This window comes from Mirounga angustirostris, unplaced genomic scaffold (assembly GCF_029215605.1).
Source record: "Mirounga angustirostris isolate CCGP_5_RB_7025 unplaced genomic scaffold, mMirAng1.0.hap1 SCAF_9, whole genome shotgun sequence".
Lineage (NCBI taxonomy): Eukaryota > Metazoa > Chordata > Mammalia > Carnivora > Phocidae > Mirounga > Mirounga angustirostris.
The window spans coordinates 31,882,759-31,893,864 of record NW_026991717.1 but is presented as its reverse complement, the minus strand read 5'-3'; the positions used below and the strand labels follow the sequence as shown (position 1 = coordinate 31,893,864).

The 11,106-nt window shown below is 54.5% G+C and overlaps 1 protein-coding gene across 10 annotated transcripts; it reads left to right on the top strand.

The window, feature by feature from the left end:
* The first annotated feature begins 2,620 nt into the window (after nt 1-2,620).
* Nucleotides 2,621-10,827, top strand: NEIL1 (nei like DNA glycosylase 1). 10 transcript variants are annotated; one of them, XM_045899668.3, is made up of 11 exons: nt 2,621-3,849; nt 4,549-4,793; nt 5,309-5,764; nt 8,202-8,321; nt 8,413-8,476; nt 8,717-8,816; nt 9,205-9,332; nt 9,713-9,740; nt 9,921-9,982; nt 10,127-10,266; nt 10,426-10,824. In XM_045899668.3, the coding sequence occupies exons 3-11, from the start codon at nt 5,331-5,333 to the stop codon at nt 10,454-10,456; spliced, it is 1,107 nt and encodes a 368-aa protein (XP_045755624.1). In that variant the 5' UTR covers nt 2,621-3,849; nt 4,549-4,793; nt 5,309-5,330; the 3' UTR covers nt 10,457-10,824. The 10 variants fall into 10 exon arrangements, 3 of the variants coding, with proteins under 3 accessions (XP_045755624.1, XP_045755625.1, XP_045755626.1); XR_010404945.1 differs by lacking the exon at nt 9,205-9,332 and having other exon boundaries at nt 2,621-3,040; nt 3,343-3,849; nt 9,824-10,266; nt 10,426-10,827; XR_010404944.1 differs by lacking the exon at nt 9,205-9,332 and having other exon boundaries at nt 2,621-3,040; nt 3,333-3,849; nt 9,824-10,266; nt 10,426-10,827.
* The last annotated feature ends 279 nt before the right edge of the window (nt 10,828-11,106 follow it).

Sequence of the window (11,106 nt, the reverse complement as noted above, 5' to 3'; positions counted from 1 at the left end):
AAAAAAAAAAAAAAAAAGACTTGAGGCATTTTTATGATGGCTACTTTTTAAAAAAAATTTTTTAAAGATTTTATATATTTATTTGAGAGAGAGAGAATGAGAGACAGAGCATGAGAGGGGGGAGGGTCAGAGGGAGAAGCAGGCTCCTCGCCGAGCAGGGAGCCCGATGCGGGACTCGATCCCGGGACTGAAGGATCATGACCTGAGCCGAAGGCAGTCGCTTAACCAACTGAGCCACCCAGGCGCCCCAAAAATGCCTCAAGTCTTAACAAAGAAATAGAAGATACAAAGAATGAGATAGAAGTTTTATTTTTTTTCTATTTTTTAAAGATTTTATTTATTTTTTGACAGACACAGGGAACACAAGCAAGGGGAGTGGGAGAGGGAGAAGCAGGCTTTCCGCGGAGCAGGGAGCCCGATGTGGGGCTCAATCCCAGGACCCTGGGATCATGACCTGAGCCAAAGGCAAACGCTTAATGACTGAGCCACCCAGGTGCCCCGAGATAGAAGTTTTAGAACTGAAATCTGTAATAAAGTAAAAATGAACTGGACTGAACAACAGAAGAAAGAATCCATAAATTTGAAGATAATCATAGAAATTACCCAATCTGACCAACAGAAAATAGTTTGGAAAATAAACAGAAAACAAACAGAGCCTCGGAACCTGCAGGACTGTAACATAAGATCTAATATTCATGTCATCAGAGTCCAGGAAGTTGAGGAGAAAGAGGGTGGAACAGAAAAAACATGCAAAGAAATCATGGCTACAAATTTCCCCCGTATGGCCAAAGACCTAAGCCTGCAGAGTCAAGAAGCTGAATGAATCCCATTTGGGTTAAACCCAAAGAAATCCATGCCAAGGTACATCATGCAACAAACTTCTGAAAACTAAAGAAAAGAAAAAAATCTTGAAAGCAGCAAGAGCGAAATGACACTTTACCTTATGGGGGGAAAGCAAATGAGTGGATTTCTTGTCAGAAACCATAGAGGCCCAAAGGAAGAAGCACATTTTTCAGGTCTGAAAGAAAAACGTCAACTGAGAATTCTGTATTCAGCGAAAATTACCTCAAGAGTAAAGGGGGAACTCAAGATATTCTCAGATGAAGGATAACTAATATAGTTTGTCACCAGCTGACCTAACCTAAAAAAGGCGAAAGGAGGACCTCTGAACAGAAAGGAAATGATAAGGAATCTTGGAACGTCAGGGAGGAAGAACAATGGAAGGAGTGAAGTTTTGGATACAGTTAGACTTTCCTTGAGCATTTTAAATTATGTTCAACAGTTGGAGCAAAACATAAAACATTGTTGGATGTGGTTCTTAAAGTATGTAGAGGAAATATGTAAGGTTATTATAAATAGGAAAGAGTAAAGGGGGCAAGGTTTCTACACTTAGAATGTCAACACCAGCGGACTGTGACGAGTACGTGTGTAGAGTATCTAGAACAACTACCTCAAAGGCTGTGCAATGTACTACACTCAAAACCAAAACTGATAAGTCAAACTGGAGTTCTAAAAATTCAGGTAGCCCACAGGAGGGCAAGAAGAAAACAAAAGAGAAGTGGAATAAACAAAAATAAAGTGGCAGACAAAAGATCACAGAAAATTCTAAGTCTCTTCAAACGTTTCACATGAGCTTGATTTCCCAGGTTGCATTCCCTCTTCTGTGCTGTCACAGACTCCCACAGGTTGTAATATGGCATTGGCATTTTGTGTTTACTCATTTGCCTTTTACCCTTCTGAATCTCTTAAGGATGGGAATTGTGTTCCTGTGTGTGTAGTCCCAGTGCCTGATAGGTACTCCTTCAGCAGTGGGGGGTCAGAGAGGGGTGGCAATGGGTTTCCTGGTGTTGAATGTAAAAAAAAAATCCATGAATTGGTAATAGAAAAGAGTCTATAAAAGACAAAGTCCCTCCCCCCCAAAAAACCCCAAGTGACCCCTAATTTGTCATCATTGGAAGTTACTGCACCAAATTCTTAGTCTGAAAATTGATCATTAGAGGGAAGGAATTCAGAATTTATCCTATCTTTTTAACATTTCAGGACAACTAAATGGCCCCAAGTGACCCCTAATTTGTCACCATTGGAAGTTACTGCACCAAATTCTTAGTCTGAAAATTGATCATTAGAGGGAAAGAATTCAGAATTTATCCTATCTTTTTAACATTTCAGGACAACTAATGGCCTTTCTCTCATGGAATGAGAGAACACCACCACTTTGTAATTCCCAGTTAAATACTTGATTGAGGCAAGGATCATCGAGGATGATAGAGCCATTAGGTGAAAAGTTTACATGATGTGAAATGATACTTGCTAAAGAATCCCCTCACACAAACAGTCCAGCGCCTCCCAGCTGGTAACTGGATAAACACAGTGGCTCGCTACACAGTGGAATACTACTCAGCAATCAAAAGAAAACCTCTAATAAGCATAACAACATGGATGGATCTCAACGCATTATGCTAAGAAGCCAGACTCACAAGGCTTCAATACTGAAGGTTCCATTCATGAGATATTATGGAGAAGACCAGAAGGATAGGGACAGGAAGCAGATCAGTGCTTGCCAGCAGGGGAGGGGGGATGTGTTGACTACAGGGGGGTAGGCAAATTGCAGGGGTGGGCGGGAACGTATTCTTTGATTGTGGCCATAGTCAATATGAGTGTATATATTTGTCAAAACTCACACTCTAAAAAAACAAAACAAAACTCAGACTCTACAAATGGTGTATATTACCATATATAAATTATACTTTAAACAAAACAAAAAGAGACCAACCTACAAAGAAATCACTCCATCGATTACTTAGTGGTCACAAGGTGTGAAAGGTATCTTTACAAAGCAGTGACTGGCTGTCACAACCTCACCCATGATCAATTTCAGCCTCACTGATGTTGGACAACCAGATGTTAGGTGTCTCCTAATGTGATGCAACTTGGAGTACAGAGCACCCAGGAAAGAGAGAGATGTATCTAAGGAAACATTCAGACAAATCCAGAATGTGATGGGGCAGCTCAAAAAACAACTGGCTTGGACTCCAGAAAGGTCAGTATCATGAAAACCAAGAAAAAAAAAAAAAGGTGGGGTGAGTGGGAGATGGAGAGGGTGGTTCCATCTAAATAAAAAATGATTAAAGAGACCTATAACCCTTGATTGGACTCTGCTTTGAACAGACCAGCTATAAAAGACATTTTGGGGACAATTAGGGAAATTTGAATGTGGACTAGGTATTAGATGGTATTGATTTTATTACGTATGATAAATGTGGCTTTGTAGGATATTGCTTTTTAGAGATGTATGTTGAAGTATTAGGGATGCAATGTCGCAGTTCGCATAGTTCATTTCAGAATCCTTCCGCCCAAATGAGGAGGAAGCAGAAGTAATATGAAGGGGCAGATCCCGGCTATGGACCAGGCACCTGTGCCGACCACACTTAAGATGGAATGCAAGCTCCTTACAGAGGCCTCTTTAGACCAGACCTGACCATCTGAAGTGGGTTCTGCTTCTCCGCCCGTTTTTTTTGTTGCTTGGCTGCACTTGCCACCCGGCAGGTGGTGATGGTGCTTCTGTTTATGTGTTACGTCTGACTGTGCCTGGATTCTTAGGGGCCACCATCGGGTCCCCAGGGCCTGCGTTTATCAAGCACCTGCGCGCCCTGCGCACAGCTGCAGGCGCCTCGGCCTCGGGACCTTGCTGCTTGCTGTTTCCTGCTGGGAGGGCCGACCCTGTCGGGACTAGCCGGGTGACTTGCCCCCAGCCACGGAAACAGCTGCAATCCGGGACCTCAGACCTGACCCGATCCCCGCCGGCGCGGAGCAGCGGGAAGCCAGGTTCCTCCGCCACCTCCCGGCCAGGTGACAGCCCCAAAGCCTTTCCCACACTCGGGCCCCCCAGCCCATCCCGGCCAGCCTCTGCCACCTGCCCGAGAAACTACACTTCCCAGCAGGCGCCGGAGCGGCGACCTCAGCTCCCAGCGTGCTCTTGGGCGCGGCCCGACTCCCCCCCCCCCCCCCCCCCCCCCCCCCGCGTTAAGCCCTCAGTGGCTGCAGGCTGGCGGGGAGCCGCGCGGGGAGCAGGTTACCCGGGGGCGGCGGTGCTGCAGAGCTGAGGAGGGGATGGGGTTCGGGGACCTTGGGGAGCTGGGGTTAGCCGAGGACGGGCAGCGGGGCGGGGTGGTGAAGGGGAGGTGAGCACTAGGGTGCCCGCCCTGCGGAAGTTAGGAATCTGGACGTTCACCTTTTCCCGAAAAACGAAGCCTTTCGGGTGCCAGACCCCGGACGGCGCTGAGGAGGGGGACAGGGGTAAGGCAGTCTGCCCTCCCTGGCTAAATGCCCCTCTCTGCCCCACACAAAACCTGGCCTCGATCTGGGCAGGTCCCGGAAAAAGGAGGGTGGAAACTCCCCTCCCGCAGCCAGGCGTGGGGGGCGGCGGGCGGGATGGAGTTCGCTTCCCTCAGCCCCGACGCTGATGTGGGCGTTTCCTGTGCCCCCCCCCCCCGGACCTTGACCCGGAGCTCCGGAGCCCTTCCTGTGACCCCTGTCCTCCTCCCTCAGAGCCGTGGGCACCTGGTTCCAGCGCACCTGCCTTCGCTCCTCCTCGTCCTCGCTCTGGTCCCGAGCAGTGCGTCGTGGCAGGCCGGTCCCCGCCGCGGGCGGAGTCTCCAGCAGCGTTCTCCCAGTTCTCGTCCCCCTGGCGGGATCGGGTTCCCTCCCTCAGTTGTTGTGGAGCAGGTGCAGGCCGGGTCCCACGAAGCGGAGTCGTGAGCAAGCAGAGCTTGTACTCTGGGCTGGGAGTGGAGGTAGAGGCAGACAACAAACAAGATCATTTCCGATTCTGGGGGTGCCATGAAAAGAAGACTCGTTGGCGGGGGGATGCTGCCTCGAGAGGGTGGTCGGGGAGGGCCTCTCTAAAGTGTCCCAGACTGAAGGGACAGCAGGGGCAAAGACGTGGGGCTGGGAGGACGGTGCTTGGAGCCAGTGAGTGAGGGGGAGTGTGGGAGGAATGAGAGGACTGTGTGGGCCCAGGAAGGATCTGGACTTGATTCTAAAAGCAGTGGGGGCTCATGAAAGCCCCATGGAAGGTGTTAAATAAGGCAGAGTCTCGCTTCCCCAGCCTGAGCTCCATAGTGCCTGGGCTTTCTCAGCACTTTCAGGTGGGGACCAGGTCCTGTGACTAGGCCAGTTGACTTGTCCGCCGATCCCAGCTGGTAGTGGCCCCCTGTGGCCCTCAGGGTTCTCCTTGATAAAATGGGGGGATAATTTCTACCTCACAAGGTGCCACTTAGCCCCACCTGCTGTCATCCTCCCCCCACAGGGCCCGGCCACCTGCGCACAGAATGCCTGAGGGCCCCGAGCTGCATCTGGCCAGCCGCTTCGTGAACGAGGCGTGCAGGGGGTTGGTGTTTGGCGGGTGTGTGGAGAAGTCACCCGTCAGCCGCAACCCTGAGGTGCCCTTTGAGAGCAGTGCGTACTGCATCTCATCCTCGGCCCGTGGCAAGGAGCTGCGCCTGACCCTGAGCCCCCTGCCTGGGGCCGAGCCCCCACGGGGGCCACTGGCCCTGGTCTTCCGATTCGGCATGTCTGGCTCCTTCCAGCTGGCGTCCCGGGATGCGCTGCCAGCCCACGCCCACCTGCGCTTTTACACAGCTCCCCCCGGCCCCCCACTTGCCCTCTGCTTCGTGGACATCCGCCGCTTTGGCCACTGGGACCTCGGGGGCGAGTGGCAGCCCGGCCGTGGGCCTTGTGTCTTGCTGGAGTATGAGCAGTTCAGGTAGGCCCAGCACCAGGCGTGAGGAACAGAGTCTTGGGCTCTGGGCCTTGCTCTGTGAGTGCCTCGCTGGCCAGTGAGGGACAAATCTAGTCCCCTCTGGTCCTCAGTCCCTTTGTGTCGACCAGGACAGTGTCCTTTCCCGGGGACAGCTCTCTGAGCTAATGGATGTGGAACCCCGCAACTGATGTTGGGGGGGGCAAGAGGAGGATGGGCAGGCCTGCCCTGAGGACACATGGCCAGTTCGTGTCAGAGCTGGGGCTCAGCATCCCACTCTGCTTCTCGGAGGCTAAGGAGAAAGGTGAAGGGGCTTTAACAACCTGGTAAGAAAGGCGGCTGAGCAGGAAGGAACTGCCGGGGGACTGCCTCATGACACGGTTTCTGAATCGGGCTTGCGGTCTCCCACATTCTGCCTGCCCACTGGTCTGTGACCGTCCCATGGTCTCTGCCAGAGGGGTCACCACCCCACCTGGGATGTGATGCGTGTCACAGAGGATGGCACGCTGCCAGCCACTTCCCTTCCTCTAAAGGTGAAACATGAATGGGTTTCTATTTCGTGCCAAGCCCTCCGCCAGGTGTCGGGGGTACCGCAGTGAGCAAGATGGATGTGGTCCCTCTCCCACAGAGCTACAGTTCAGATAAGGCAGGGGGAACAAGGAACAAAGAGGATGAAGTTAAATAGACACATGCCTGAAGAAAAATCCAAGAAGTGGAGAATGACTCTTGGGCGGGGGTGGGGTGGGGGGAGGATTAGGAAAAGACCACTCTAGGTGACATTTGAGCCAAGGCCTGCCCGATGAAAAGGAGCCAGTCTTTGCAAAGCCCTAGAGGAAAAGCACTGTAAGGGACAGAATCACAGACTCAAGGCCTGCAGTGGACTTAGCCAGTCCTCCCTTCCTTGGGGCTGGCGTGCTTTCCGTTGGGCCTGAGACTTGGTTGTCCTGGGTGGGTCAGGGCGTCTTGAGCACTTGACTCCTGGCCTTCCCAGGCTCGACCCTGAGTGCACCCCAGGGAAGCGTCTGTCACCGTCCTGGAGTCCTCCCATCCAACTTTCCTGGGAAGTCATGGCACAAGTTCACTCTGCCACCTGGCTCTCAAGTTTCTCTCACCTGCGAATTTCGGCTGTTTTCTTGGTCTCACAGCTGGGGAGCTTGCAGGGGTCTGCTCCCCTTAGTGCTCTGACCACCTAGGCTAATGCTCCACACTTCCCTTTACCCCAAACTCTGTCTTCTGGCGCCTACTTCATATGTTCCTCGTGCCCGTTACTTGAGTCAGTCTCGCCAGGAACCTTTCCCACAAAGAAACAAGGTGCATTTCCTCTTTGTGGGGGTGAGGAGGGATCGGGGACCCCTGGAGGTGGGGTGGGGGCTGCTGGGACACTCGCTAGCCAGGACTTGTCACCACACACCTGCTACACAGAGCCAGCACCAGCTTCCTTGAAGACCGGGAGCTCCAGACTGCAGGCGCACCTGAGCTCCTGGGGTCACCTTGTTCTCCACCCAAGACCCTTGAACCTGAGGCTCTTTGGTGATAGACACACAACATCTACAGACTCATGTGTTTCCTGGAACACGTTTCTTTTTTGTTGTTGTTGTTAAGATTTGATTTATTTGACAGAGACACAGCGAGAGAGGGGACACAAGCAGGGGGAGTGGGAGAGGGAGATGCAGGCTTCCTGCCGAGCAGGGAGCCCGATGCGGGGCTCGATCCCAGGACCCCGGGACCGTGACCTGAGCCAAAGGCAGATGCTTAATGACTGAGCCACCCAGGTGCCCCGCAGGGTCCTGGGATCGAGCCCTGCTCGGCAGGAAGCCTGCATCTCCCTCTCCCACTCCCCCTGCTTGTGTCCCCTCTCTCGCTGTGTCTCTTTCTGTCAAATAAATCAAATCTTTATTTAAAAAAAGACTTTATTTATTTGAGAGTGAGCACAAGCAGTGGGAGGTGCAGCGGGAGAGGGAGAAGCAGGCTCCCCGCTGAGCAGGGAGCCCGACCACGCGGGGCTGGATCCCAGGACCCCACGATCATGACCCGAGCCGAAGGAAGACGCTTAACCGAGCCACGCAGGCGCCCCAGACACATTGCTTTTGATTTTTTTTTTTTCACTTTTCATAATGAATTCAAATCTCATACTGGTGTTTCCAATAAATAGGAAATTATTTCCAATAAATAGGAAAATGGAGGGCACCAGCTCAGCAGGGAGTCTGCTTCTTCCTCTGCCTCTCTGCCTCTCTCTCAAATGAATAAACAAAATCTTTAAAAAAGGAAAATGGAGGTTCCCGCTGCCAAAATAGCACTGAGGCTGGGAAAGCGGTAACTGGGACTCCCATGTTCCTTCCCCTTGCACCCAGGTACCCTTAGCCCCTCTCTATCCTGTGGCAAGGCCTCAGGGATGGGGGCAGAGATGGGGTCTCATGTGCCTGGGCTGGCTGTGTTCCTCCAGGGAGAACGTGTTACGAAACCTAGCGGACAAGGTCTTTGACCAGCCCATCTGCGAGGCCCTCTTGGACCAGAGGTTCTTCAATGGCATTGGCAACTATCTTCGGGCAGAGATCCTGTACCGGTCAGCAGGATGGCCATGAGGACTAGGGAGGGCTGGGTGCACCCACATTCTCCACTGCTTAGCATGGCTCCCTCTCTCCACCCCACTGCAGGCTGAGGATACCCCCCTTCGAGAAGGCCCGCGAGGTTCTGGAGGCGCTGCAGCAGCGCAGGCCGGTGAGGGTGCGGGGAGGAAAGCGGACAGACCCATCAGAGCAGGCCAGCAAGTGTATAGGCTGGGTTAGGTCTCCAGCTTTGGGCCCATTTCCCTTTCTCTGCAGTGTCAGGGGTCAGGGGCAGATGGATGGTCTCTGAGTCCTGCCAAGCTCCTGGGGTTCTGCTCCCCATTGCTCAGCTGCCTTCTGAGTGGCCCTGCCTCATGCTGACAGCCAGTTCCTGCCTCTGCCCCTTCTCCAGAGCCCGGAGCTGACTCTGAGCCAGAAGATCAGGGCTAAGCTGCAGAACCCAGACCTGCTGGAACTGTGTCACTCCGTGCCCAAGGAAGTGGTCCAGCTGGGTGAGGCCTGGGAGCCAAAGATGGCTCTATTTCTGCTTCAGTAAACTGTGTAACCCCAGGGGAGTTCCTGCCCTACCTGGGTATGGATGTCTGTAGATCTAGTTGTTGCTACAAGCAACATGCCTCCTCACTTGTTAGGTATGTATGTCCTCTGAGCAGCCCAGAAGGCAGGCCGGACAAGGATTATTCACCCCACCCCAGGGTGGGAAAGCTATGGCCCAGAGTGGGGAAGCCACCAGCCTGAGGGCACACAGCTGGAGGATGGAGAGCCTCGGCCCCCTGACTCAGTCCGCCAGCTAGTAGCTGAGGTCTGGGCCAGGCCGACCAGGCTCCCCCTACTCCCGGCCTGAGTCTGCCCTGACTTCGGCCTGGTTCCTCTGTCCCACAGGGGGCAAAGGTTACGGGCCAGAGAGCGGGGAGGACGACTTTGCCGCCTTTCGAGCATGGCTTCAGTGTTATGGCATGCCCGGCATGAGCTCCCTGCGGGACCGGCGTGGCCGGACCATCTGGTTCCAGGTTTGGGCCCTAATCTCACATAGGCAAATGGAGATCCCGAGGAAGCTAGTGGGGTGGACAGACCTGGGGTCACAGCAGGGCAGGAGCTGGGGTCTCCCAGGAGCAGATGTCCAGGGCCTGCCGTTGCCCCCAGGGGTCACACTGTTCCCCATGCTTTACCCCTCCTCTCCTCAGCCCCAGGGTCCCAGCCAGTAGAGTGGCCCAAGGCGGGTGGCCTCCTTGATGTGGGCTCCCACCTGCGGAGGACGGGGCAGTCAGAGGGGCTTCTTAGGGGAGTAGCTCCACTGATTTGGAAGGATAGCTGTGAGCTCTGCCTCTCCAAGGAAGACTCCCCCTGCCCCAGCCAGGTTGATTCCTGAATTCTCCTCATTCTATTTTAGGGGGATCCTGGACCCCTGGCACCCAAAGGTAAGCTACTCTTAATGTAATAAGCTGGGAGAGCAGGAAGGACTAGTTGCTTGCAAGAGTTACATCACCCTTCTCCATCCCAGTCCCCACTCCAACCCTGGGAGTCACCCCAGAGCAGGAGTCTGCAGAAAGGGGGCTGAGGGCATAGGACTCTCCCGCCCCAGTGTCAGTGTCCTGCAGGAGGCAAGTCCCACAAGAAGAAATCCAAGGGAGCACAGCAGGGGCCTGAGCACAGAACGGAGGTATGGCTCCTCCCTGCATTCTCCCCTGCCCCGCCAGCCAGCCGCACCTCCCAGGTGCCCTCCCTCGACAATGGGGGGCAACGGTGGGTCCTCACCAACCTCTGAACTGCTCACGGAGCCCCTTGGGGACCTGTATCTCCTCAGGACCCTCTCCTTCCAAGCACGGCCCCTCCCAGGACACGTGGGGCACACAGAGGTCCTCCTGAGCAAAGTAGAGTAGAGCAGCCTGAGGGCACCAGCCTCCAGCAGGACCCAGAGGCCCCCCGAGTTCCTGAGAAGCTCAGGTGCGCCTTGCTCAGCATGCTGCTCTGGGGAGAGAAGGCTCTGCAGGGGGAAGGGATGGCAGCGCAGGCGGGAGGACTGTGGACGGAGGGGTTGGGCAGGCCGCTGGGGCAGCCCTCAGCCTGGGGTCTGAGCTGCCGCCTCACCTGCCCTCCTCCCAGGCCACCGCAGACCCCGAAGGATCAAAGCTGACACCCCATCCTTGGAGAATGAGGGGACGGCAGCCTCCTAGCCTGAGGGCGTCCTTGCTCGCGTCCACCGGCTTTCTCTGCTGAGCCCATCGGGGCCTGGGCGGCTCACCAGAAGCAGGCTGGAGCTGCTGGGGGCCAGGTGCCCCTGGCCCTGTGGCTGTTCCCTGCACACCTCTGATGTTTTTAATTGTACCCCACCTTCCCCCTTTTTAAGCCCACATGAAAAATGCTGTCATTTTTAATAAACTAATACACTTGAATTTCTTGGCACTTCTTGGGCTGGCTGCAGAAGGTCTGGGAAGGCCAACCTGGGAAAACCTGCTGCCTGACCTTGGAGACTGGAGAGCCACCTGGGCAAGGCTGACTGAGCCCCATCGCAGTCCTCCAGGCCCTGGCTCTCAGAGGATGGCCTGCCTCTGCAAGTACAGCCTCTCAGAGGTGGTGTAGAGACCCCCGCCCGGGCAGCGGGGGAGGGGGGGAGGGGGGTGGGGGCCGCCCACAGCTCCTCCAGTCCAGAATTCCCAGCACTGCCGCTGGCCAGTGCTCCTCTCCTAGTGGGCAGCCAGCCGGAATCCACCCTCTTGGCTTCCTCCCCTCCCGGTCTCTTTGCCAGCTTGTGGTCACTGATATCCCACATCTCGGGGCGGGGGC